At 42.7% G+C, this 25,439-nt stretch overlaps 1 protein-coding gene and 1 long non-coding RNA gene across 3 annotated transcripts in view; one reads left to right on the top strand and one right to left on the bottom strand.

Annotated features, from left to right (window-relative positions):
- The window catches only part of LOC124856479 (zinc finger protein 469), a 59,159-nt gene extending 42,760 nt beyond the window's left edge, over positions 1-16,399 (top strand). The window contains exon 2 of the mRNA XM_047346925.1: positions 3,861-16,399. Coding sequence (XP_047202881.1) covers positions 4,050-15,365 — 11,316 coding nt within the window. The 5' untranslated portion in view covers positions 3,861-4,049 and the 3' untranslated portion in view covers positions 15,366-16,399. The remainder of the gene's footprint in view (positions 1-3,860) is intronic.
- On the bottom strand, positions 16,127-23,774 carry LOC124856482. 2 transcript variants are annotated; one of them, XR_007035349.1, is made up of 3 exons: positions 23,641-23,774; positions 19,955-20,035; positions 16,127-16,911 (listed from the first exon to the last, which is right to left on the bottom strand). It is a non-coding gene; the product is annotated as an uncharacterized LOC124856482 (long non-coding RNA). The 2 variants fall into 2 exon arrangements; XR_007035350.1 differs by having other exon boundaries at positions 19,966-20,035.
- Between the last annotated feature and the right edge of the window lie 1,665 nt (positions 23,775-25,439).

Below are 25,439 nucleotides of genomic sequence, written 5' to 3'. Positions count from 1 at the left end.
TTGCCATTCATGCAAGAACATCCACTGTCTGTTTTAGCTCTTTGCTATATAGTTTCTTAACAAAATGACTTTCAGATAATGTAGACATATTACTTAGAACTGACAGTCTGTCTCCAATCAGTCAGTTGTGAAAAATAAGGGCAAAAGCAGCCAGAGTCCCAAGAAAAAGACTGTTTATTTGGACCTTCTACCTCTTAGAAACTGCAGAAGTCATTATGTAAGGCACTGATGTGATGAATGGTCAGAGATTTTCACAGTGCTACTGCCATTTATTCACTCAAGCCAACACCACATACATCCTCCACAAAAATGACAGGACAAAGACTTTCAGGAAATTGACTTTTCATTTAAGCACCTTTTACCCATTCCCTCATTCCTGTGAGAAATCAACACATGCCCCTGTGAGAGTAATGAAGAAAAGAAAAAAGAGAAGTTTATCCACTTTTGGTCTGGTTAGTGACTTGCCCACACACAAAAACACAGATGGGCCCATACCACAAATACACCAGTTCTTAAGCACTCAGCAGTCTCATGCATCGGGGTGGTGTTGTGGTCAATCCATATGGGGTGCCATAGTTGGGAACTGTTGGGATTTGATAGGAGGCCTAAAGAACACACATACACACATGCATCTTAACTGACTTGTAAAAACTCCACTAAAGCACAATTTTATGGAACAAATTTTAGACTACTCGCTGAGGATTTGACATCAGGTTGTGCCCAGCTTGCAATTCTGTCACAATTTCTTTATACACAGTCCAAGAGCAATTTATGCTTTTCAAGATAAAACAGAATAAGCCATACCAAAGATGCCATAAAAGCGGCAGATTAATAAGCTTAGACTGTGTGTATGAAGTCATTCTGGCTTATATGGAGGAGACTGGTGCAAGGAAAGATTTATCAAGCCAGCACGGGGCTGTAAGGGAAGTCGACAGGGCATCTGAAAGGAAATAAATTACCTCTCACTCTTTACAAACTGACAGCTCAGGCTTCAGTGATACTTCTCTAAAGTCTTTGTGATATTCATACTGCTCTTTTTGTTGTTGGAGGCATTCATTCGAAGGCCAAAACCGCAACAGCCAGTCTAGGCAAACATAATTGGAGCTGTGATTTATGAGCACTGTTGACTTTGCGGTGCTGGATCAAGCATTACCTGCTGGAAATGCTGGCAGGGTCATTAACCCCAGTTTCCCTAACCTGTGGCAGAGATAGTAGTAGACACTGGCTTTCAGATTCTGTAGAGCTGGAAAGGGGATGTGATTTTTCACAACCAGGCCAAAACCCGACTAGGTCTCAGTCTAAAGGTTCCCTTATAACCCGTTAAAAACCTCCAGTAAGTTTACCAAAAGATGAGACAGGGGAACACATGCCGGAGAAAGATCCTTAAAGTAAAAATGAAAAGAATCATATATAGTTATTCAATGGTTAAGGGAAGATCTGAGCACTTGGTTTCGGCTTATCTTGTCTGATTCAATTAACACAGCAAAATGGTCAGGGATAAAGTGGTGGAGAAATTTAGAGCACAGTCAGTTTATAAACCAATATCCCAAGCTTTGAACACTTCACTGTTCAATCTATAATCTGAAATAATGGAAGGAGTACCTCCCAATTTCAAATCCACCATGCTATGGTATAACACCTAAACCAAGCAAGGAGAGTATTACTCCGAGAAGCAGATTGAAGGCCCATGATAACTCTAGATGGAGCTGCAGATATCCGCAGCTCAGGTGGAAGAATCTATTAACTTGTGCTCCCCACAAGTGGCCATTATGGAGGAGTGGTTAGCAGAATGCCATTGTTGAAAGAAAGCCACAAGAGATCCTGTTTGCAGTTTGCCTCACACCATGTAGGAGACACTTTAAACATCTGAAAACTGATCGGATGAGACAAAATTGAATTTTTGGCGCAGATGTGAATTTGCCAGCAGGATAGCCAGAGCTATAGTGGAATGGTTTTACAAAGGAGAGTTGGTTAAAAGCTGGTAGAAACATATAGAAACTTGCAACTGTCACTGCACTGATAGGGGATTTTCAAAGTATTGACCCAGATGGGCTGACTAAAAAATGTACACTACACTTTTGATATTCGTATTGATGAAATAGATAATTTTCTTTCTGCTTCACAATTATGCATTACTTTGTGTAGGTATGTACCACAAAAACGTCTTTGAACCACATAAATTCAGGCTATAAGAATACTTTTTTCAAAGCACTGTGTGGATTGAGGTTTATATAGAGCTAACTGCACACTGTTGTCTTCTGTTTGTAGCTAAAGTGACAAAATTCTGTCTAACAAATATTTTAACTACATTTAGTGTTGTTGCTTTAAAAGGGAAAATGCTGAAGGACTCACAGCATAAGATAGCTGCTGAGCCTCCAGACTGATAAAGAGGCTTTCAGACAGGAAACAAAATCAGGTGCTGAGCCCAAAATGACCCTGAGAGCTTTGAAACACGATCTCTGGAGAGATTTATGAGGATGGATATATTTATGCTATCTTTTCATCTTTGCAGATTTGACCAGTCTTCAGATGGTCGAAAGATTTATGGTGTAGACTTGAGAAAATGCATCTTGCAGTAGGTGTGTTTGACAGTCTTCTGAGTAGTTATTGCCCAAGGGAGAGGCCCCATGCAATAGATGCCACAGGTTTCATAAAGTAGAACTGGGATTTCATTATAAAATTAGTCCTTACTTCTATAGATGAAGACAATTTATTCCAATAAATATACAGGAGTCCTCGAGGGCCCTTCAGTATAGTGGACAGTCTCTGAAACAGAGATAAAATGTAGCCTTTCCAACCGCAGGCCTCCCCGGGCATCGCTGATGGCCAGGGGACACAGACAAGAACTTTGGATGGCAGTTACCAGGCCTAGAAATCTCATTTAGATGCTAAGTCCAAGCTTCATTTGGTCAGACCTCAAAAGAAGCAAATGGCCAAAGTAAACCCAGACCTGAGAAGTTGTGTCTGGGATGCCTCAGGAAAGGCAACAACCACCAGCATGCCTACAGTTCTCACTTTCTGAGGCCTGGATGACTTATCCCTGATATTCCTCCATGATCTAAACCTGAAGCCCTCTTTAGCAACAGAACACTGTGGCATTGTGTCCCTGCTCTTAAGGAGCCTGTGATTCATTTACTGGCAGAAACCTATTGGATCTGCACGCTGTATTTTCTTATGTTCGGTACTTTAGTGCATTTCGTATTTTTAGAACTGAACTGGTTCTTCTGTGACTGTTTGCGATGAGAATCCAAACTCTCATGTGCCATCCAGTCACTGCTGTTTAAAGTAGCAGTAACGTAACTCTCAAAAAAAAATCTATGTTTATGTTTTTATAAACATCTCCTTTTTCTCAGAAGTGGGTAATTTAATAATAGGTTCTATAGGAATAGTATGGGTAGAAATAGGAGTGTGGTGATTATTTAAAATCCCCAGTAATTACACTGAGTCTTGTGCATCAACAACACTGCCGTGTAATGATGCAGTAGTGCTCTCTGCTGGCAGGAAGAGAAAACAGTATCAGTGTAGAATCTTTCTGTAGAAAGTGAAGGAAATAATATTAATAACAATAAATATGTTTTGGTTTTATTGTTTCAGCCTACTGGCCCTCATCAGAACCTGAATGATGAAGCATTGTTCAATTCCTCCGTAAAGCCCACATCTTAAATGTGTCATTGTTTTATCAAGAAATTCACAGCATTGTTTTCAGTATAAATACCTAGATGAAAAAAGTTATTCTCGAGGTGCATATTCTTTTTATAAGAGCACGTTGAGAAATATATTGCCAGTTTTTAAAAAAACACACAAAACAGACATTATGAAGTAAAAGATTCCAATCTTCTCTTGTTTTCTTTTTCTGCCAGGTCTGCTTTACTTCACTGCCAGAGCTGTGGTCCACCATGAGGGTAAAGAGATGAGCTTGCATCAAGCAGCCCTGTCCCTGCAGTTCCTGCCACTGGACATTTGCTGAATCCCATTACCCAGAAGATGATGTCCTTGTCTCCCAGATACCGATTCTGAGGACCAGGCCTTCACAGCACTGACTGTGCACCATGGCAGGAGAGACTCAGCAAATGCATTCAGTCAAAGAGCTGGATGCTGAGTCCAAGCAGCAGGATGAGGGGACAGCGGTGGAACAGCAGAGCGATAAAACCACAAAGGCATCTTCTGAGCACTTTTCAAGCAGAGGGACTGAGGCCAGGCTTAGCACCGGAGGAGCCAAGGCGGAAAAACTAGAGAAAGACAGAGACTGTCCACAGCAGCGTGAAGCTGTCATAAGGCCACAGCAGACAGGGAAGATTGACTTTAGTTCACTGCAGAACAGAACGAAATTTGTCACTGACAGGACTTGGTCGAGTGGGAAAGGCAGTCCTCAGTCACCGAGTGGAAAGGGCCGCAGCCGAGAGAAGGGGAAGCGGTCAGGAAAGACAGAGCGTGGCAACCCGCAGCAGCTGTACAGACTAAGCATTACAAATCCACGCACCATTGGCATAGCCTACCCACAACAGAAAGTTCTGCCACCCAAGAAGTTGGAACCTAGCCGTGGCCCAGTCTCGGGTAGCTACAGACTGAACGTTCCCACCATGCCAGAGAGAGAGGTCGAGCTGCAGCAACAAGAGTTCAGCTACAGCCGCTACTTCCAGGAGAATCCCTCTACCATTATCTCCTCAAGCTATACCTCCCAGGCACTGGGTTCCTCAAGTGGGCCATCATCACACTCACACCCATCCCTGTCACAGCAACAGCAGCAGGCATCGATGGATACTAACAGCACACAGCCTGGAAGTCAGCTGATGATGGCTGAGTGTCCACTTAGTGGCTCAAATGTATGGCAGTCACCTGAACGGACCTATAATGGTTCTAATTATGGGATTTCATCACAAAAATCCACTGCTCTCTCTGAAACCGGAAAGACGAGTGCCTTTGTGCCTGCTAAATTTCAGTACGGATATCATTTACTGGAGCAATCAACCCCTGAATCTTTTGCCTCTGATCAGAATCCCCAACCACAAATCACCCATAATGCATTTTCCTTCTCGCCTGGAAATGGGCAAAACACTTCTCAAAACAGCTCTCAGTTCAGTGCCGACCATCAGCCAGATAGAAGCTCTTATCCCAACCCGCAACAGGCCCAGTTTATTCAGGGGGTGGCATCATCCATCCAGTGTTCCAGAACTCTGAGTGAAGACTCACCCAGCAGTGACAGCTCGGGTTCCAGCTCACAGCAGTCAGAACAGGGGAAGACTGCTCTACCCGAGAGCTCAGACACGAGTTCTCAGGCAGATTGTCAGGATACAGCCATCACATCAGGGAGTAATAGAAACTGTCACCCCAAAGATGCAGCTGCCAGCCAGAGAACACTCATTCAGGTTGGTGTGCAAGCAAGAAATATTTCACAGAGCCCAGGCTCCCCGATGCACTTTCCCAACAGAACATTCAGGAATCCTCCAGCCAACAGCATCTGCACGGGTTCAACAGCTTTTGATAAATACATCAACAGTAAGGTGGTGAGCAGACTGGTGCACTCATGGGAGGGGCCTGATAAGACATATTCAGCTGCCGATCAAAACACTAATCAATACTCTGTTATGAACGAGAAGTTTCAGTTCCAGAACCAGACAGCTATAGACCACAGGCCAAATTCATCTAAAAGCAACAGAATGCCTTGGCAGCAGATACGGCCTAACTCTGCCATGCCAAATCAGAAACTAGCCTACATGGTCTCTCCATCTGACTGGCAAGATGAGAGTAAAGGGCACAAGCATAACTCATTCCAGAGCAGCAGAAGTGGTGATGTGCTTTCAAACCAAAGACATGAAACTACAAAACATAATAGCACCACCAGCACCATCTCAGCTTTCAAATTAGATATGAACCATGCACAGCTATGTGAGGCCAAGAATAAGTCAGTGTACTTTGGACTCAATCAGACCATTCCAACAGCTCCTTCAAGAAACTACAGCTATCCACCACTCCAGATCCCTCCCTTGGGGCTTTCAAAGGTGTCGCCATATGAGTCTCCTTTGCCTTCTCCAATCCAAAACCCAGCATCCAGTGGCACCTGCTCCTCCCTCTCTCCAGCATCAACCAGCCCCATTAATATCAGCTCAGAAGACAGTCAGGTGTCAAAGTCAGCCCCACCTCACCTGTTCTATCAGCCGCCACAAGTCAAAACTCAGTTACAATTAGATCACATGAACATGCACTCCCACCAGGTTCATTCTAACGCTCCACAAAGCCTTCCCTACACGCCAGACAGAGCCAAAGATGAAGCAATGAGCTACCTGCAAAACAGCACACACTCAAAGGCAGCCATGGACAGCAATAAAGGCTATGTGGATAGTTTTGGTGTAGAGCACCACCAGCCCCCTCCTCCATATTCTGCACACCCTCTCTTTGCCAGCTCGCTAGCCACTGCAAATCTGGATCAGTTGGATGTGCTCCTGACGTGCAAACAGTGTGATCAGAATTTCAGCAACCTGGCTTCATTTTTAGGCCACAAGCAATACTGTCCTCAGAACACACTTGCACAGAATGAACTCAAAGATTTATCAAAGATGGAGGGCAACAGGAAGTTCCATGCAGAACCGGTTAAAGCAGCATTACCTGTGTCGAATACTTCATTCTCAAGGTGTCCATCTGACCTTCACCTGTCGTTGTTGGGCCTCAACAAAAACGGAGAACTGATATCTGACAGTGAAGCAAAAGGAGACAGTAAAGATGACCCACTGAAACTGGGTTTGTTCTCTGGTCCCAGTAACCTTCCCGTCCCGCTGCCGGAGCTGGAGATGGAGGATGCAAAGTTAGACAGCCTAATAACAGAAGCTCTAAATGGACTCGTATATCAGTCAGACAATGTGGAGATAGACAGCAGCTTTATTGATGCATTTGTTGATGATGACCTCACCACAGTCAAAACATCATCAAACAAACTATGTCTGAAAACAAAAGAATCTGCACTTCCCGAGAGCAAAGATAAACAAGGGGTCGAAACATCCTTTGCACAGGAAAAGTGTTATAACTCTGATGCTGAGAGCAAAGAGAAAATGGCTACCAGTTTACAGGAAGATGAAAAAATTTACATTAAAAAAGATGAATCTCATAAAAATTCAAAAATTGCCTCCAGGGAGAAGGCGTGGGAACAAGAGAGCAAAGTGAAAGAGACGAGAAAGCTGTGTAAAAGTGAGGACAAAAACACGAGCCCCCAAAGGTTTCTCCTATCTGGCAAGTTTTCCGAGCATTGTGGTTTAAAAAGCTTTCAGGACAGGCCTACTCTTCGGGGGTCAGCAGCCTCGCAGGCCTCCACGTCTCCAACCTCAAGAGCTGCAGCTAAAGAAAGCAAGAGGAAAAGCACTGGAGGGGGCACCTGGAGCAAAGAACTAATTCACAAAATAGTACAACAAAAAAATAAACTCCACAAGCTTCACGTTAAAGGTTCCAAAAACCTCCAGTTTTCTCTAGTGATGGAGCGACTCACTCCAACTGCGCAGAATCCAGCTTTTGGAGAATATGATTATGTATCTGACTCGGATGATGAGTGCGAGCCCGTGAAGATAGCGAGCCAAGGCCGGCTGAATCAAAGCAGCCGCTGTAAATACACCTACACCAAGCAGTGTAAATGGCGAGCGAGGAGTGAGAGAGAGCAGGCGGCATGGAGGCACGAGTCCAAAGAGTGTTTTGAGATGAAGAAAAGCGAGAAGCTGTCTCTCACACCAGAGAAACACCAAAGACTCAGGAGGCGAGGCAGCAGGTCGTCTACCAGCAGCGACCTCAGCACATCCGTGAGCCCCAAAAGCACTGACCGCACTGACTCGGACAGCGAGAGAAAGAAAGACTCTCCAGAACAGAAAAGCCATGACAGATCCACCTCGCAGAAGCTTTTTAAAGAGTCAAGCACCCTTGCACTGACATTCACTAAATCTGTCAAGAAATATAACATCGACAAAACAAAATATTCTGAGAACAAAGAAATTGCAGAGGACCCAGAGAAGTATTCAAATCAAGAAGTTCCTGATCTGCTGGCATCCCCACAAAAAGTAAGAGAGGCAGTGAAAAACTCAGAAAAAAGAGGAAGCTCTCAGGCCAAATCAAGAGACAAACTTGTGCCTCAGAAAACAGAAAGCAGCTCAGGTGTCAACACGCTGCAGAGAATAGACAAACCGAACAGTGAAGAGGGGCCATCACGATACAGCAGCACAGATAACAAAACTCTAGAGGTTGAGTCACACCCTCCTGCTATCACAGGAGAAGCTGATCTTAATGTGGACAGAAACACAAAGGACAAAACAGGCAGGGAGCCAAAAGCTGCTCAGCTCCGGCTATCAGGCAGTGCCACATTGGAGAAACAGAGTGAGAGTGTTTGCATGGTGAAAGAGGCTATTATTTTGGTCAATGACCTAGACGGACACAGGCCCACATCTTTTTGCACATCTTTGATAGATGAGGTGTGCCTGACCCCGACTGAAAGCCAGAACCCACTGATACAGAAAGATGCACTTGACCTCATGCCCTACCCCATGGATCAGGAACAAGGTCTCATCAAATCCCCACTTTCATTTGACACCTCCTCTATGTTTGGGGACCTTGCAGGGTTTGACAGTGGCCTTTACTCGGAGATACCCATTCAGAAAGACAGCTTCCATTCAGTGGAGAGCACAGCTGACAAAAAGGAGGCGTTTGTCTCATCTTTTTCTCCTTTTATGGAACCAAGAGACTGGAACCTCATGGTTAACCCCATCCTACGGGATGAGATATCCCAGTACAAAGAAATTTCTGAGAAATCAAACGAGAAGAAGTCAGATTACAGTCACATCTCATCGTCTCTACCGGAGAAAATAATTGACTACAGTGCAAATCTCAGCAGCTGTGCATCGGAGGATGAGCTAGAGATAAAGAGAATAGTGAATGAGCTTGAAAATCAGCTTCAGACGACTAAGCTGGAAAGCCCTCCTCTCTTGATCCAGGAGGCCTCAAAGCAGCTGCAAATGAGCAAATTTTCACCTTTAAGAGGTGCTGATAACTCTGAGCGTGAAGGCAACAGGTTGAATATTAAATGCTCAGCTCAAACAATCGATTGCTCAGAGCCTTTCACCGATCCAGAGCTCCCATGGTCCAGTAGGTTCCAGTTTGACCTGATTGGTCAAAAGCACAGGCCCCACACTCAGATTCATAGTGAAGCAGCAGCACTTAAACCTGAGCACCTCCATCATGACAAAACATTAGGGCAGAGCACGGATGAAAATGAGGCTCCCACAGAAACAAAAGAAGACATTTTAGAGCAAAGAAGATACACCGAAAATCTCATGAAAAGCTTGGAGGTGATTTCAGACTCAATCTTCCAAAAAGAACCTATTATATCAGAACATAAGGAGCCAAATATCAACTCTCCCACCAGTCAACAACACGAAGAAGCTGAATGTCAGGCCCCTGATGGAGCTGGGAGGGAAGATTGCTGCGAAAAGGAAGCAATTACCGCAAAAGAGAGTATTTCTTCGCTTCCAAATATCAGTGAGCAGAAGGATGAAATTGAAATCATTCTCGACAAGTCGCAGTCATCTGTCCCCAACGACGCTGACCCTTCATTTGGAGGCAAGCAGCCAGTTTCCTTGCAGAAACGTGAAACCACAGAGATTGAGTATCATGACGTAGACACCAGAGTTGCATCAGATGTCAAGTCTGCTCGCTGCTCAGCCAGCAGTGAGGGAGATGATTCAAATCAGCTGATTAAAAGAAACAGTGATTGCAGAGAAAACTGTGAGGAACCAGCAGCAGCAGAGGAGATCACTCATCAACCTGAGGGTCATTTTTCATCACCAGCTCCAGCTGACCCCACTCAGGAGATTGGCAAGAAAATGGCAGATGTCATTAAAGCAGCACTGGAACAACAATACGCTAATGACAGCAACAATCCTGAAGGCATTAGTTCATCACAGGCAGCTGAGTCAAAAGTGGGCGAAATAATGGAGACATCAACACAAGGTAATTTGATTGCAATCTCTGCCTCAGAAAGCTCCTGCCCTTCAAATGCATACACTAAATTGAATATGTCATTGGAGATTGTTAACAAAGATAAACCCTGCAGTCCTGAGCTGGTTAAAACCAATCCAGAAAAATGCTGCTCACCCTTCCATGACACCCAATCTGCAGAGGGACAAAGCAATCAGTTGATCCTGTCACAGTCTGACGGCATTATTGACGGCAATGCCTGCAAAGTGACTCTGTTTAATGAGCCGTTAAAAACTGACATGGGCCTCATCTTTGCCAACCAAGAGGAGATTCTGAATGTTCAGGACATCAAAGAGCATTTTCCTGTTGATTTCATGGCAAGCCAGCAGAACTCCCCATGCAGAGAGGCAGCAGAAGAAAGCTGTTGTGTCTTTTTGGACTCTGTCTCGCCAGCCAGTCCTCTTTTATTAATTTCTCATCAAACACCCACAGAGAAATTTGACTTGAAAGGAGATTTAAATTCAAAAAGGAAATTCAGCAATGAATGTATTGTCCAACGCTGTCAAAATCCAAAATCTCCTATAATCAAGGACCACGAAGTGGCAGTAAACGGTGATTCATCAAAGACAGCGGCTGAGATGGACTGTTCTCTGATAAGCACACCTCAGATGGACTGCAGAATGATCCCAACATCTGAAACAGTCAGCTCCTCTCCAGTTCCTGCAAGCCGTACAGCAGAACCACCAGAGGTGAAAGAAGATGAAAAAGGTGATCTAATGTATGATTTAAAGCTCAGCCCCCTGAACTACAACGACCTCTCAGATGAACCTTCCCAGCTGAATCAGTACGACTACATACCGATATCACCTGCCAGTAAGCCTGAGGAAGATCTTGACACCAAGCACAGACCAACAGAGAGCTGTGAGTCATGTGACCTCAGTGTTAACCCTGCACTGATTTTTAATCAAACTGAGACAGAAGCAACGATGCCACTTGGCTCGGATCCTGAAGCTAAACTACAGCCATCTGATGAGCCCCTGGTCCTACAGCAGAGTATAAAATTCGCCTGTTTTTCCTTGGGTCTCAAACCAGACATACCAAAGACTGATTCCTCAGGTGATAATCCCAAGATAAGCCTGCAGGTATTCCATGATCCAGTTCAGCCTGTTGAGGATGTGCGCATCCAAGCGGACCTGCTGACAGAAGCTGCATCAGTCAATTTAGATTCTCACAAGGCATCTTTTGAAGACTGTGCTCTTCCCAAAAAAGCTGAACCACTTATTGTCTGTGAAAATGAGAAAGTTCCCCTCCCACCAGAGAAGCAGCTAACAATAGAGAGGAGCCCGTGTTCAGCCGGTCAGCAAACACACAAAGAGACAACACACAAGAAGTCGCAGAGCAGTGATCCACTGGGCAAAGTGCTCTGTGAGATTTGTTTCATGTGTTTCAGAAGTGTGCCGGGGCTGAAGAGACACAAGGCCATGAAGCACGTGGTCAGAGCTGAGAAATGCTCACAGAGCACAACATCGAGCCATCAGGGGACTGTGCTTATTTATGAAGCGCCGGTGAATAAGCAAAAAGATGATTCACAGAGGTGTTTCCCAGCAACTAAAATAGATGGGCTGCCTGAGATAAGCGGCTCTCTCACCTCTAAAACAGCAGAGATGGAATCAATCCTAGAGGAAAAAGATACTGAGATTAGCAGCATGGCAGCAGATGAGATAAACCATCAAAACCCTCCACTCCAGGCAAAGGCAAAGAAGAACAACAAAGGAAGAAAGAACAAGAACAGTGAGCCGAATCCTGACCCTTTCTCTGATGAGCTCTTGAAAATATTAAAATCAGACATACTCCAAGCTATAACTCCAGAATTTAAAAGCAGCGCCCTACAGGAGCAAAGTAAATCCCCTGAGGGGAAAATCTGTGACAGACCTGTTGCTCGAACAGAAGAGTTCCTTCACCGTGCCACTGCCGACCCTGCTTTTAACAGCGAAACCCAAACTCCAGAGCCAAACACGCTGAGTGAAACTGTGGAGCACAATCAGTTTGGAGAGACGAAGGTGACAGAGATGGTATATTTAGAGACGTGTACAGAAAAAAATGTTGAACGTGCGTCTGTAGAGAATGAGATTATGGGAGATTATGATGAGACCGAACAGAAAGGATCTGAAGACAGCCTTGCCCTGGAGATTCTTAGAAATATTTCAACAGACATGAAATGCCCTTCTGACAATCTAAAGCCCCTCTCCTGTCTGAATTCCTCCTCTCCCAGTCCGCCCGGTATGAGCTCAGACTTGAAGGCCATACTCGACGATGACACCACATTCTCGCAGCTGTTCCCTCGAGATGAGGAAGCTAAGAGAAAAAAGTGCCCTAGGGTGTATAGCAAGAGACACAAAAGACAGAAGTTATCAATCACTTCAGAGGTGGCTGCAGATTACCTCCCCGCTGATACTTTCATGCAAAATAAAAACCAATGTGGGGAACCCCAAAGTGTGCAGACCATCTCTGACCAGCAAAGTAATCGCTGTGAATATGAGACCATTTCCATTGATGACACCATTATGCTAAACATGTGTCACAACAGCACTTTAAAGGCTGATGGCAAGCCAATGCCAGATTTTAAACAAAACAATCAGCAGGATGTTTGTGAGCTTGGCAACAACCTGTTGAATCCACTTGAAAGCACTGTCAATAAATCTACAGTTGAATGGAGCTTGTCCCGTGATTTCACTGGCTTTAAATCATGCCCAATAGTGACTTCTGAATCCAGCGATAGCAAACATGAGGAGCCTCTGCCAGCTGCTCCCTGCACGGTAGAGCCACATGTTGCAGAGGGTGCCCAGTCCTTCCAAACCATCGACATACAAAACATCAACACAACATTTCAGACTCCTGAGATGCAGTTGTTTGACTCAGAAAAAGACGTCCAAGTGGCTCCTCTTCCTGAGGCTGCAGATACGGATGGCAAAGAGGATGAAAAATCAAAGAAAGAGACAGAGCGGCGAGGGAGGAAGCGGCAAGATGGAGGGATGAAGGTCAAAGATAAGCAGTACAAATGCAAAGTGTGTTTCACCTGGTTCCTCACCCTTGGAGAGCTGAACTTTCACAAACTCTCCCATAACCCCTCTCCACCACCCACCTGTTACATGTGTGTGCAGCGAAAATTCAGCTCCAGGGAGCAGCTGAGAGACCACCTGAGGGAGAAGCATGCCAAGAACAAGACGGGCATCTGGACTTGTGGGATGTGCCTAAAGGAGATATCAGATGTCTGGATGTACAACGAGCACTTGCGAGAGCACGCCACTCAGTTTGCCAGGAAAGGTCAGACTCAAGGATCCATGTTAGGCATTCCAGGCTGTTTCATGCAGGAAACGGCTGTGAAGAACTTTATATCCTCGATCATGCAGCAGCGGCCCAGCAAAGCTAATAGAGAGTCCAGCAAAGCTACTAAAGAACAGGAAAAAGCAGCTACAGGATTTGTGAAATTCTCAGAGGGGGCTGAAACTAAAGCGAACAAAACTAAAAGCAGCACTGGAGGAGGTGGGAAACAGAGCACTTTAACCCCAATTGAGGTCCTCCACAAAACAGAAACGCCAAAGAGTGTGGAGATGCATCCCAACTGCAAAGACCCTTCAAGAGACTGTCACCACTGTGGGAAACAGTTCCCCAAACCCTTCAAACTCCAGAGGCATTTAGTGGTGCACAACCTGGAGAGGATTTTCCTGTGCCACAAGTGCCCCATTTCTTATCAGGAGGCCCAGGAGCTCAAAGAGCATCTGCGGAGAGCTCACGAGGAAGTAGATGATCTGGATTCGAAGCACACAACTCTTTACACATGTGAGCTCTGTGCCGATGTCATGCATGTGATTAAAAAGTCCTTCATCTGTAGCACCTGCAACTACACATTCTCAAAGAAAGAGCAGTTTGACCGTCACATGGAAAAGCACCTTTCTGGGGGGAACAAAATTTTCAAATTCAGGGGCGTCCTCAGACCTGTCAAAGCATCTGCCTCCAAAGAAAATGAATGTGATTCACCTGTGAGTAAGAGGATCAGGCTTCTCTCTGACAGCCTGCCAGAAAACAGCTCGGACAGTGGCATCGCTAGTTTTAGCTCACTACACTTAAATCAGAATGCCGACACACAGTCTTTAAAGCCGTGTGTGTCCACAGCCGATGACTCCACGCAGACAATCCCGAATGAACACCAGGGCGACTCAAGCAATGCAAATGTGAAAACAGAGGATTTTACTGCAGACTGCTGTCAGCTGATTGAAGACTTGGAGAACTGTATTCATCTGAGCTCATCTGGATCTACAACACCCAAGAAAGAGAAATCTGATGTGACTGTGTTACCTCACCTTGACAAAGAGGCCAATGGGAAATCGATTCCTGAATCATGTGATGTAAAAGAAGAGAATGAGTCAGTCTGCATAAGAACAGAAGCAACTTCATGCAGTGTATCTAAAGAAAGTAGCATGGCAGGGGAGGAGGAGGTAGTTAAAGATAAAACAGATTTGCCTCCAGCAGTTCTCGAGAACTCTTCTGTCTGCTCAACAGAAAATCAAATTTTTCTGCAGACACCTGAGTCTGCAGAATTAGCCGTTGATGAGGTGAACCAGCAGGGGGATGATGAGCAGAGGCGTTGCACATTGTCTTGTAATGACACTAAACAGCAGGCATTATCTCATGGTGCTGAGCAAAAAAGCAGCAGTCAGATGAAAAATAATGCTGCCCCAGCTACAATGCCAGAAAACACTAAAACCAGCGCTGGAGCTGGCTGTGCAAAGGCAATGGAAGCAACAGCCACCCCCCAACACAAGGTTTCCCTTTTAGCATCGGCTACAACCGACGACAAGGACTTGGTGAAGCCGCAGAAGAGAAGGAAGGACGTGAAATCCACAAACATTATGCAGAGGGTTTCCTCATCGGTCACACAAGAGAACTACGTGGTTGATCCTAAGCCCAAAAAGAAATTTCGTCCGAGTAAGTGTGCAAATCCCTCCCTGCAGAGAAAGTCGAATTTATCCAACGAGTATCCCGTGCTCTCCTCTGTACGGGATGACGTTGTTAGCAATAAAATAATTTCTAAATGCAAGAATGTAAACTTGAGCTTACAGGCAAGAAGAGGTTTGCTTGAAAGCTGCGCACCAAAGAAACCCGACACCATTACACCTCAAAACAGGGAGCTTAAAGCCAAAAGAGGACCTCTTGGAAGATCTGTGCATGTGTCTAAAGTGCCTTCAGTTTCAATGAACAATTCTTTAAACAAGCCAAGGCCAAAGACAGGGGTCAGGACAGTGGATAGTAACTCCTTCCGGACAGCGGAGTCCCAGAACCACATTCTGAGTCAGCTGTTCGGTCAAAAACTCACCAGCTTTAAGATTCCTTTGAGGAAGGACACATCAGAATCTATAAACTGAGGGTGGAGGGATGGGGATCTGTGAATAAGAGTCTGTATATTTTCACAGTTATAAATGTTTAAGACAAGTAATTATGGTGAATGAGATTGCACAGCTGTTTTCTGTGAAATGCTAGCGTTAATTACTTCCGTAGTCACTTTATATCTTCTTATGTACATGTTTTTTTATTACACAAATGTGAGGACAAATGGCAGATATGAACTGAATATTCTAGTTGGGTCTTAAACATCACTTAAGGAGATTTTCTTTTTAAAGTATACTTGAAAACAAAGTCAAAATATGTTCTTTTAAAAAATACATTTCCATTTTTACAGAACCTACATAATTACTTCAGCCTTTTCTGCTAAAGTACCAAATTTTACTTGGACATTTGTGCACCTTGAGTACATGCTTCCAACCCATTCATTTTGTATTGTTTTACACTTTACTGTACTGCGTTGACATTCATTATTATAAGGCTTTTGTACAAACACCTTGGTGCTACATGTCGTTTAAATGTAATGTGAATGCCGATGTCCTCAGAGGGGAAGAGGAGATCTGTAGCAGTTACAGCATATACATCCAACTCTTTTTGTACTTTATTGAACATACTGTTTAAACCAAGTCACTCGAATGTAGGCTGATAAAACTCACAACTTACAACAGCTTCTGGTGTATACATAAACTCAGGTGCTAATGAGGACATCACAGTTCCAGGACCTGTATTTGGAGTACTTTCCATGCACTGATAATACCACACACAAATGACAAACTCATTCATCTGTGTCTGTAACTCCAAATGTTTAATTATTAATAGTATTTACTAGGACAACAAAGGTGCTTCATCTTGTTTATACTGTATGTACCTTCATTGTATAGTATTGTAGGTAGGATATTGTTTGATGTAATGCTTCATGACAAAGTTTTATTTTATTAATGTGCAAAATGAATGACATTGAAAAGAAAGGGAAACTGCGTGCCTCTTGCAGGTTGTAATGTGGTTCACTAAGTGGCTGTTTTACAGTTTGTTATTAAAGATCTGTATTGGTCTCTCATTGCTCTTTTCCTCCTTTGTTCTTGGGATGTTTTGCAAATGTTTCTGGCTTCCCCGTGGACGGCATCTGTCACCAAATACATCAAACAGCCGAAGCAGTGATAGCTGCTTGTGCCTGGAGGAAAGAAACAGGTGCACAGACAACAAAGTCTCACTTCATTTTTTTCTGTCTTCCTTCCTTTTTTTCTCTCTCTCAAATATGTATGTCAGTGAGCTCACTCATCATTTGAAAGATGAGCATAAATGTACCTTCTTACTACAGGAAAGCATTTAACAGAAGACTGATACATTTATCCAGTCGTGCATCTGTCTCCATTGGCAGCCAGCAACTATTTTCTTGTGTCGTGCTGCTCTCTCACCACATGTAAAATAGCTTCTATTCCTACATGAATATTTTTCATCATCACATAGGAATAAAAAGCCATATTACACATTGGCTTGCATGTGGAACACAGAGGCTGCAAATCAATAGGAGTGATCTCACATCTTCCTCTTCCTGAGTTGCCATGAGCCCTGAAGATAGGAGAACGAAGAAACAATACAGAAAAATATGTCATTTGATGTATTTATGCTTATACAAAATATCAAAAAGTATTTTTTTAAACAAAAAATGCTTTTTTGTTGAGTCAGTATTTTTCTGTAACAAAAAACTTTTTATAACTGTATTGATTGATTGGAAAATAGGTTTTTCCTTTCTATTTATTTTCTTTTCTTAAAAAATAAATTTACTAATTAGAAATTAGTAGTGGTAGAGTGTACGACGACCATAAACGAAGGCTTCAGTCCTTGATGCAGCTGTCCTTGGTTCTAGTCGCAACCTGTTCTGCATGTATTCCCCCTCTCTTCCCCCCACTTCCTGTCTGCCTACTTTCAAATAACAACAATAAAGGGCACTAGTGCCGCAAATGAATCGTTTGAACTTTCACCTCTGGAAAATAAAATCTGAACCATTACGTGTTTCATATTTCTAACGAGAAATTAAGAACTGTATTACATGACACACGCAGTGCAAGAATCATCATCAGACTCACCAAAACACATTCATGCAAAAAAAATTATGTGGTTGCTATCTTTTCCAATTGGTGCTCTCATTTGCGTTATTACCGCTCTGCTGTTTTCTGTAAACACAGCCATCCGTCTGATTGTTGATTCAAAGTCAGTGTGGTGAAAACACAGTGCTGCTGAAATAATTCTTTAATTAATTTAGTGGGAATAGCTGTTTGGCAGCGGTCACAAACACCATATTTCTGGACTCTGTGACAGCAGGAAATAAAACAAGCCTAACATTTCTGGGGGGAATTATAGACCCTGGTTCCTGCCTGCTCCTCTACAGAGCTGTGCATGCTATCAAAGTCTCTCCAAGATAGTTAAATTAAAATTCTCAACAAAATGTTGGCAGGTGTGTTACATCTTGACCTTTTGTTACGGTCCAGTGAAAACCATGAACAGCATGATAAAGATATAAATGAACTCTCAGTTTCCTCAGGCAGCTGTCAGGATGGCTTTCTGCAGTGATAATGAATCTCACACAAATCATCTACTTTTAACAGCTCTTCTAAATGTTCCTTTAGTTAAACTCTGACATCTTACACTTATCCTTCTTTTTAAGATCAATGTCTATTAGAAATGCATCTATCAGAATTTTGTCCACAATTTTGGATTTTCGTTAATTGTAAAGCTATGACCTACTAATACTGATTTTAGAGGATTTCTGCTGAGAGGGGTATTTTATTATTCCCACTGGAAGCAAAGGTGACATCATAAAGGGTGAGCAGCAATCGCTGTAAAACAGGTTCTTAATCATTTAAAGAAAATAGATCATTATTGCAAATTTTTTATCTTATATTAGCAATGAATGTGGCTAGCTTTAATAGGCGTACAGTTTCCCTGTGTAATGCCAAGAGAGCATAAAGCCTTTACCTTAACTGAGGTTTCCAAAGGGCTCCCAACGTTGCCAGATCCAGTGTGTTTCATGACAGACAGAGGTTTAAAGCTCAAAAGTATAAAACAGAGCCTTCCTGTTAAATCTGCTGTAAGTTTTGTTCTCTCACAGTCTGTATTAGCTTCATACAGTTTCTTTTTGAATTGCTTCCTACATTTCGGTGCTTTCTCTAGCTTCAGAACACCTCACTGATACTGAAAATAACTAACTTTTAGGCTCATTTACTCAGTAGCAGGGTCTACAATCAAGAATCAATTTCACTGATCTGGAAAAGGTCAGATTTTTCAGTTCCCTACAAGCCAGTCACTGATCAGAGTTGATGAAATTAAAAATCAGTCACTTACGGCCACATGCTCATTTCATGATAAAACTAAAGTACTAGTGATAAAAGAACTAAATATATTTTTTTCTTCAGCAAATATTGCCAGCAATAAAGGTTTGATTACTTGTCTGTTATTTAATCAGTTTTTGCCAAAACTCACCACAAATCGCAATAAATCTGGAAAGAAAGGGATAATTGCTTAGTTTTTGTTTGCGGCCAAATCTGTATAATTTTAAACTCACACAGAAATCTAAAAATAGGGTTTCTCTTTTCGACTTTAATGAGGATTTTTCCTCATTAATGCCTGTTTACATTTTTCGCAGCCTAAAAATAATGTAATCTGTAATTAATCTGCCTTTTCACAGACAAAACTAGCTGCCTGCAGGCATCTAACTGGGTGAACAGGCTTTGATTGACAGTGTAATAATTGCAAATAATAATAATAATAATAATAATTGCATATTTTATATACGGAGCCCCTCCTGATTGCTTTGACATACCTTGGTGATTTTCAGTTGACTTTAGCCGACATGTTGCCGTAAATCCGCTGATCTATTGAGAGACAACTGCTGAGCTTTACAACAAGATAATCAAATGTTCGGTTGTGTAGTTGTCATTCCCATTTTCAGAGTAACCAGTTGTTGAATTCCTGGCAGCAGGAATGGAAGGGTCAGAGGCGAGGTATGGATAGCCATTTGTTAGTACTGTTGCTGTAAATGGACGTTGCTATTTCACTTGCAGTTTTGTAAACTATAATTAGAAAATAAATGACTAGTTGTGGATTACATTGAGGCTTATCGTAATTACACAAATGAGGCATTTGAATATACACAACACTGAAAGGTGCTTGATCTCCTTCTGATCAATATGTGCGTATACTGAACAGCTTGATCAACATGTTCTGTTGTTAATAATGTGGCCAAAAAAAGGACACCATGTTGCCAGAGTTTCTGTGTGAAGTTTAGTAAGTTAAGTTTAACTGCTTCTTCAAAGGATGCATGGTTCATTTTTCATGCAAGCTGGGATTAAAATATATCACACCACAGGAATCTTGGCAAGTCAAGGACTCATTCATGAGCACGGTGCCCTGAAGGCTGCATGATTGATGACTTCAGTGACGTCAGAGTCATCAGGAGTACAAGCAGAATGACTGTGATTAACATGTCACAGCGTGAAGCTGTAAGAAAAGGGAAGTTTTACCTTTTACATTTGTCTTCCCATGATCAAACTGTATTATTAATTTAAAGGATGAAAGTCATTTTGCTTTTCATACATTTTTGTTTCATATGCACCTGTTTTTTACCTGAACCTCGTCCCGTGCTTCTTCTTTCTATACCAGTGAAAATCTCCCCCTGGGGCCCTCTGGTCAGGAGCTGTGGTTGATTAATAAGAAAGAATTAAAGCAGAGACTTCAATGTGTTTTGTCAAAGTTTAGCCCAGAATGTGTCACACAGAGTGAGTGGGAGCCCCACACACCCCACTGTCAGGCATCTTTTTTTATCATCTGATCTATGAGGGAAATTCTCCAGAGGCACAGTTATGCAGGAGCATGACAGGAACGCTTTGCACTTTGAAGTAGAGTGACATTATCAGTAAGTATGGTCTTGAAATAGCATCTCATCTCTCTCTCCCTCCCTGCTTCTCTACCGTTTCTTTCCCGTATCTATTTTTCTTAGCCACCACCATCATTTTCCTGCTCTGCTCTTCCCTTCTTCATTGCTTTTCTTGCCTCCTTACCATCAATTTCCATTTCTGTATCTAAGCCCCTGTTTCTGTTTTTTCCCGTGCCTCTCCCCATTATCTTCGGCCTCCCTTCATCTCAGTGAAACTGCTTTATTTCAACCTTTTTCCCCTCCTTTTCCAGACATCCACCTATTTCTCTGCATCTATCTCCATTCCCTCACTTTGTATCCTCCTGTCTCGCTCTGGATCCTGCTGCCGACTGCCTCTCAGGGAGGTCATGAGATCAGGGGCAGATAGAGATGGGCTGTTGGTCAGCGGTAATGACACACAAGCTGAGAGGCCACTCAGGTCACCTGTCTTGGGAATTTCAGGCTTTAGCTGTCGCAGAGAGATAACCAGATAGAAAGATAGGGGGAAAATATGTTGCACAAAACAGGAGGGACGAGTGCGCATCCCGTTTTCCGCACACATGGGGGGATGGGATCATGATAAATTTACTTTGGGATGATGCCTAAATCATTTATATTCAGTATGAGAATGTTTGCCCAGAATTTTCAAAATTAACAGGTGCATGAATGAAAAATAATACCCTGATCGATCTTTAGCCATTCTGTTAAATTACTCTTTCATCCCCTGGATGTAAATTGTAAGTCAAATCAACAAGCAGGGATTGTATGAACAAAATTAACTGCTAGGCATGGGACCAAAGACCCCCAATACCCTCTCCACAACCAGACAGTCCTTTATCTGTACAGTTTTTTATGCATAAATTTACGATGAAAGGATAAGCTTCAATAAGTTGCAGCATTTATCTAGGTATTTATATTAATATGCTTTGTTTTTGTCGTTTATAGTACCCTTGGTACTAAGCTCACATATTAAGATTAAAAATGAGGAGAGTTACAGTATTTACATTTATGGATGCAGAGTAAACTGACTAAAAGCATGTTCAAGTACATCAAATCTTTGATTTTTGGTATAAAGGTACTTGAAAACATGAACTTATAAACTTTATTCTGACCTAAATGTCAAGATGAAGCAATATACCTAATTAAACCTCCTGAAATTCTATTGCAGCTATTGGTTTTAGTGTGGCGCCCCAACCCCCTGATCTGGGAACCACTTACAAACCTTTCTGGGGCACCACTGCCAGTATGCAAAACTAATAAATAAAAAAGAATAATGCTAAGCCAAGCTCTGGATTCTCAAATAAATGGCCTCTCTCCAGGAAGTCGTGGTATCTTCCTGCCAACAGTGCCTTTATCAACTCGTCCATTTGTCATAACAGTCAGCACCAGGGGACGGAACAGGCTGTAGACAATGGCTAAAAGTACTTGTGTCGATGTTCCAGGTTTACAGAAATAAATGGTGTGGCATTGCAAGGAGCTACGCAAACAACTGAAAGGCTTTTAGTGTGAGTGCAACACAGTAAACAGCAGCAGGTGTGTAGAGAGCTGCTGGTTTTACAGACACGCTACTGTTAAGTTTGCACCACGCAAATATCTTTTTTCTCCACAAGCTGTGTTTGCACACATTTTTGTCTCTTTTTATAGAAAGCTTGTACTCCTTCATATTTCCGATTTTAAGATTTTATTTCTGTGAAGACAAACAAAGACATTAACTGGTCTGGAGCCGACACACATTGGAGACATAACCCTACACCCCACATAAAAACACTGTTGATTATTAAGCTGAAATAATTTTCTTTAACACATTTCTCTGTTTTTTGTGGTTTGACAATGATGGAACATTTGGAACTAATTGATCAATAAAATTGTAAGAAATGTATCCATCAAATTTAGAAAATTACAATTTTCAATCTAAGGTTGCCAAAAAATTAGTTTTGACCATATTTTTGAAAAAGTGTCTTAATTGTTTTCACATACAGAAAAAGGTTTAGCAGATTTCAAATTGTGTTTAAAAGAACAACCTGTCAAAGTCCTTCAGATATTTACCAAGAGATAATCAAATGCAATTAAGATTTCTTTAAAACTGTGACATACCCCCTTGGTTTAATGCCAGCCAAGGTGCAATAGCACAACACAGGGGTCCCAACTCCTCTCTCTCAGATTGACAAGCAAATAAGCAATACAAAATTCGATGGGACAGCTGACGTAATGTTTTTGGGTTTTTTTTTGAGTGCTTGCACCGCCCCTTGAGAGGATGGCGCCCAGGATTGCGAGCCACATTCCCCATATTCAAAACCCTCTACAGCAAAACCCTCACTTCACCCCACCTAACCCCAACCTGATTGTTTTCCCACTACAACCTTCATCTCCCGCGAGACGCTCTCCCTCATCTTCTCCTACAACCGTCTGTATTCATCAGAGAGAATCTGAGGTGACTAACCTGACATTTGATGGGGCACAAAATTGGATTTCCACTGATTTTCTCCTCGAGCCCCTCGTGAAGTGTAATCCACACTGTGACTAATTGAGTGACGTGCCAACAGCCCGACTGTGTACCTAGATGGCTTCTTGAACCTGCTATTTTGTCTGATGGCCGAAAAGGCATTCTTCATATGGAGAGAAGAAGTAATGTGCACCTTTTATCAATGTCATCTTTTGCTGTTGTTTTGCTTATTGAATGTGACCCTCCACACATTGTTGTCTGGCTTGCTGGTGACATTTATAACTAATCCTAGCAACAGGAAATCATTTTTCTTGTTGCAATAAACAACCTGCTTTTGACTGCCTGAGTGTGTGTGATTAGATACTTTAATTACCAGATTACACTATAATATTATCTCATAAGCAAATTGGGAGGCAGAGGTGTCAGTGACAGATGTTACAGGATGACTCACCACAGCTATGTCACCTGTCAGACCACCACTATCCCATAAGGCACTGTTTGAACCAAACAAATCCTTGTTACAAACAGAGGAAGAGCTCTCTAACAAACATGCATTGGACAAATTTGTTGCTTTGTCCCTTCACAGTAAATCATCATCTTTTAATTTAATTGGGTTTGAATTTTTGGCAATGTTTTCCTCTCTAGAGTTTTTCCTCTCAATAAAAAAAGAAACTTTCCCCTAATCAGTGCATGTTCATCTCTCATTCTTACCCACACCCCTGATGAAATACACGCACACACATAAACCTTCACAGATTCTCACTGAGACGCAGAAGTCTACACTAAACGCACCCCTGTTTGGAGGTTTGCTGTGACACATTGTAAAAACAGTGATAGCACATTAAAAAGGTGAGCTCCTCACGGCAGTTAAAAGCATAACAGGAGGCAACAAAATAACAGTGAAGATCGCACTAACTGATGGGTGATAATGTGGCATACGTACCTGCGGGGGGTGTCAGCTGCCAGGTTCTCCCCCTCGAAGTTTGCCCGTCCTCCCCTCTTTGTGGATCAGTCTGCCAGTGTGTTTTCAGAAGGCAGAGAGAGTTAGGAACTGGGGCTCAGCTGCAGAGACTGACATCATCCCTTTCAGAGAGGAGGTTTTCCCCTCCCGCTATCTGCACCCTCTCTGTGTGTTTGTGTATGTGCATGTGTGTGTGTTTCACTCTCCCCGTCTCTCTCAGCCTCACACTCCGTACAGTAGTATACTCCTCCCATTTCTCCCTCCCATACTCCTCTATTTTATCTCTTTTTTTTTTGTTCCTATTATTGCTGCTATTTTTCAAAGCCACCACAGGTGAATGGCCCTACATTAAACTGTGGCTATACGCAGAGTAACAAGTGCCTAACAGGGGCAACACTATTAATTTCAGTTGAATATTTTATTGCACATAATAAAGCATTAGAGAACAAACCAACCTGCCAGGAGATTTACATTGAGCTTTTTTTTTTTTACAACTGCTCCCCCACTTTCTGTCTTTGTCTGCTATCAGAGCCTAATAGGCAGCCCACCTTCACCTACCCAATTTTTTTTGATCAGCAGATATAGAAAAAAAGAAAAATAGGAACCACTTTTAAGTGTATTGAGATGGATGCCTGCTGTGGTGCCTGCATCGGTGGAGATTGGTGGTGCTGTCCCTGGTGCTGATTACAGCTGAAGGAGACATCACCGAGGACAGCGGTGACCCTGCAGCCCCACAGAAAATAGCTTTCAACGGGAGGGGGGGCAGAAAACACAACTTCACACACGACAAAAACCACACACACACATATAGAAACCAAAATCTACCTCCCAACCTCCTCCTCTGGCTCCCACGGGCATTTCTCTGCGTCTCAACTCATTTAGGCTTACATTCATCATTGTAAGGCAACTGTGGCAGGTGGGATTAAAATGGATTAGCCCTATTAAAGAAATGTGTGGTGCATATTACACTCTACCCAACCCAAGCCACACACACATATAGTCCCCCACAGAGCGACACGCATTTACCTGCAGGGGCATAAATAAAACTCCAATGTAATGCAGGAGAATACGTTCAGTCTGTTAAAGGCTAAAACCAGCTGGATTGGAGATAAAATGACCAACAAGGCAGCCAGATGATGGTGCACCCAGCATCAGAACAGGAGGGAGAAGTATAGATGCTCTGTGTGTATTGCCGCTTTTCTGCCATTCACACAGTGGACTCCTTTTGTTGTCTTAACTCTCGTCTCAAGAGGTAGCTTTTAGATTCTCGCCTCCTTGTTTCCATAGTGACACTTTTCCTTCTTTGTGCAAGAGAGTCTGTGTGTATTTCAGAGACACACAGAGAGGAAAAAAGACAGGCGTAGGGAAGAAAAGAGAAGGGGGGGGTGACAGCAAGATAACTTGGTTCACTTACATTTATTCACTAAAAATGAGAAAAAGGGAAAATAAGTCCACATAAGTCAGTTTTCTACTCCGGGAGAAGTCTTTAACTGTCTCTTTTTCTGTGAAAATCAGCATGAAGTTGCTTAACTTTTGTTGGGTGGCTTTGCAACAGCTCGCATTACCAAAAATAGCAGGTGCTAATTTCTCCAAATATATATTTTAAATCTTTTATAGATTCTGTTATGTGTCAACTGTGGGGGCGGGTAGTTTTCTTTCTGCTCTCATTTTTTTCTTTTTATTTTGAGAACAAAGAGTCAGCTGGAGCTCATTTATATCTGTTCTCTTCGTGAAGAAAGACTGCACCTTTTAACACCTTTCAAATAGATTTTTGCTCCTCT

The sequence above is a fragment of the Girardinichthys multiradiatus genome, chromosome 2 (genome assembly GCF_021462225.1).
Source record: "Girardinichthys multiradiatus isolate DD_20200921_A chromosome 2, DD_fGirMul_XY1, whole genome shotgun sequence".
In the NCBI taxonomy this organism is placed as follows: domain Eukaryota; kingdom Metazoa; phylum Chordata; class Actinopteri; order Cyprinodontiformes; family Goodeidae; genus Girardinichthys; species Girardinichthys multiradiatus.
Note: the sequence above shows the minus strand (reverse complement) of the source record. Positions and strands in the feature narration are given on the sequence as shown.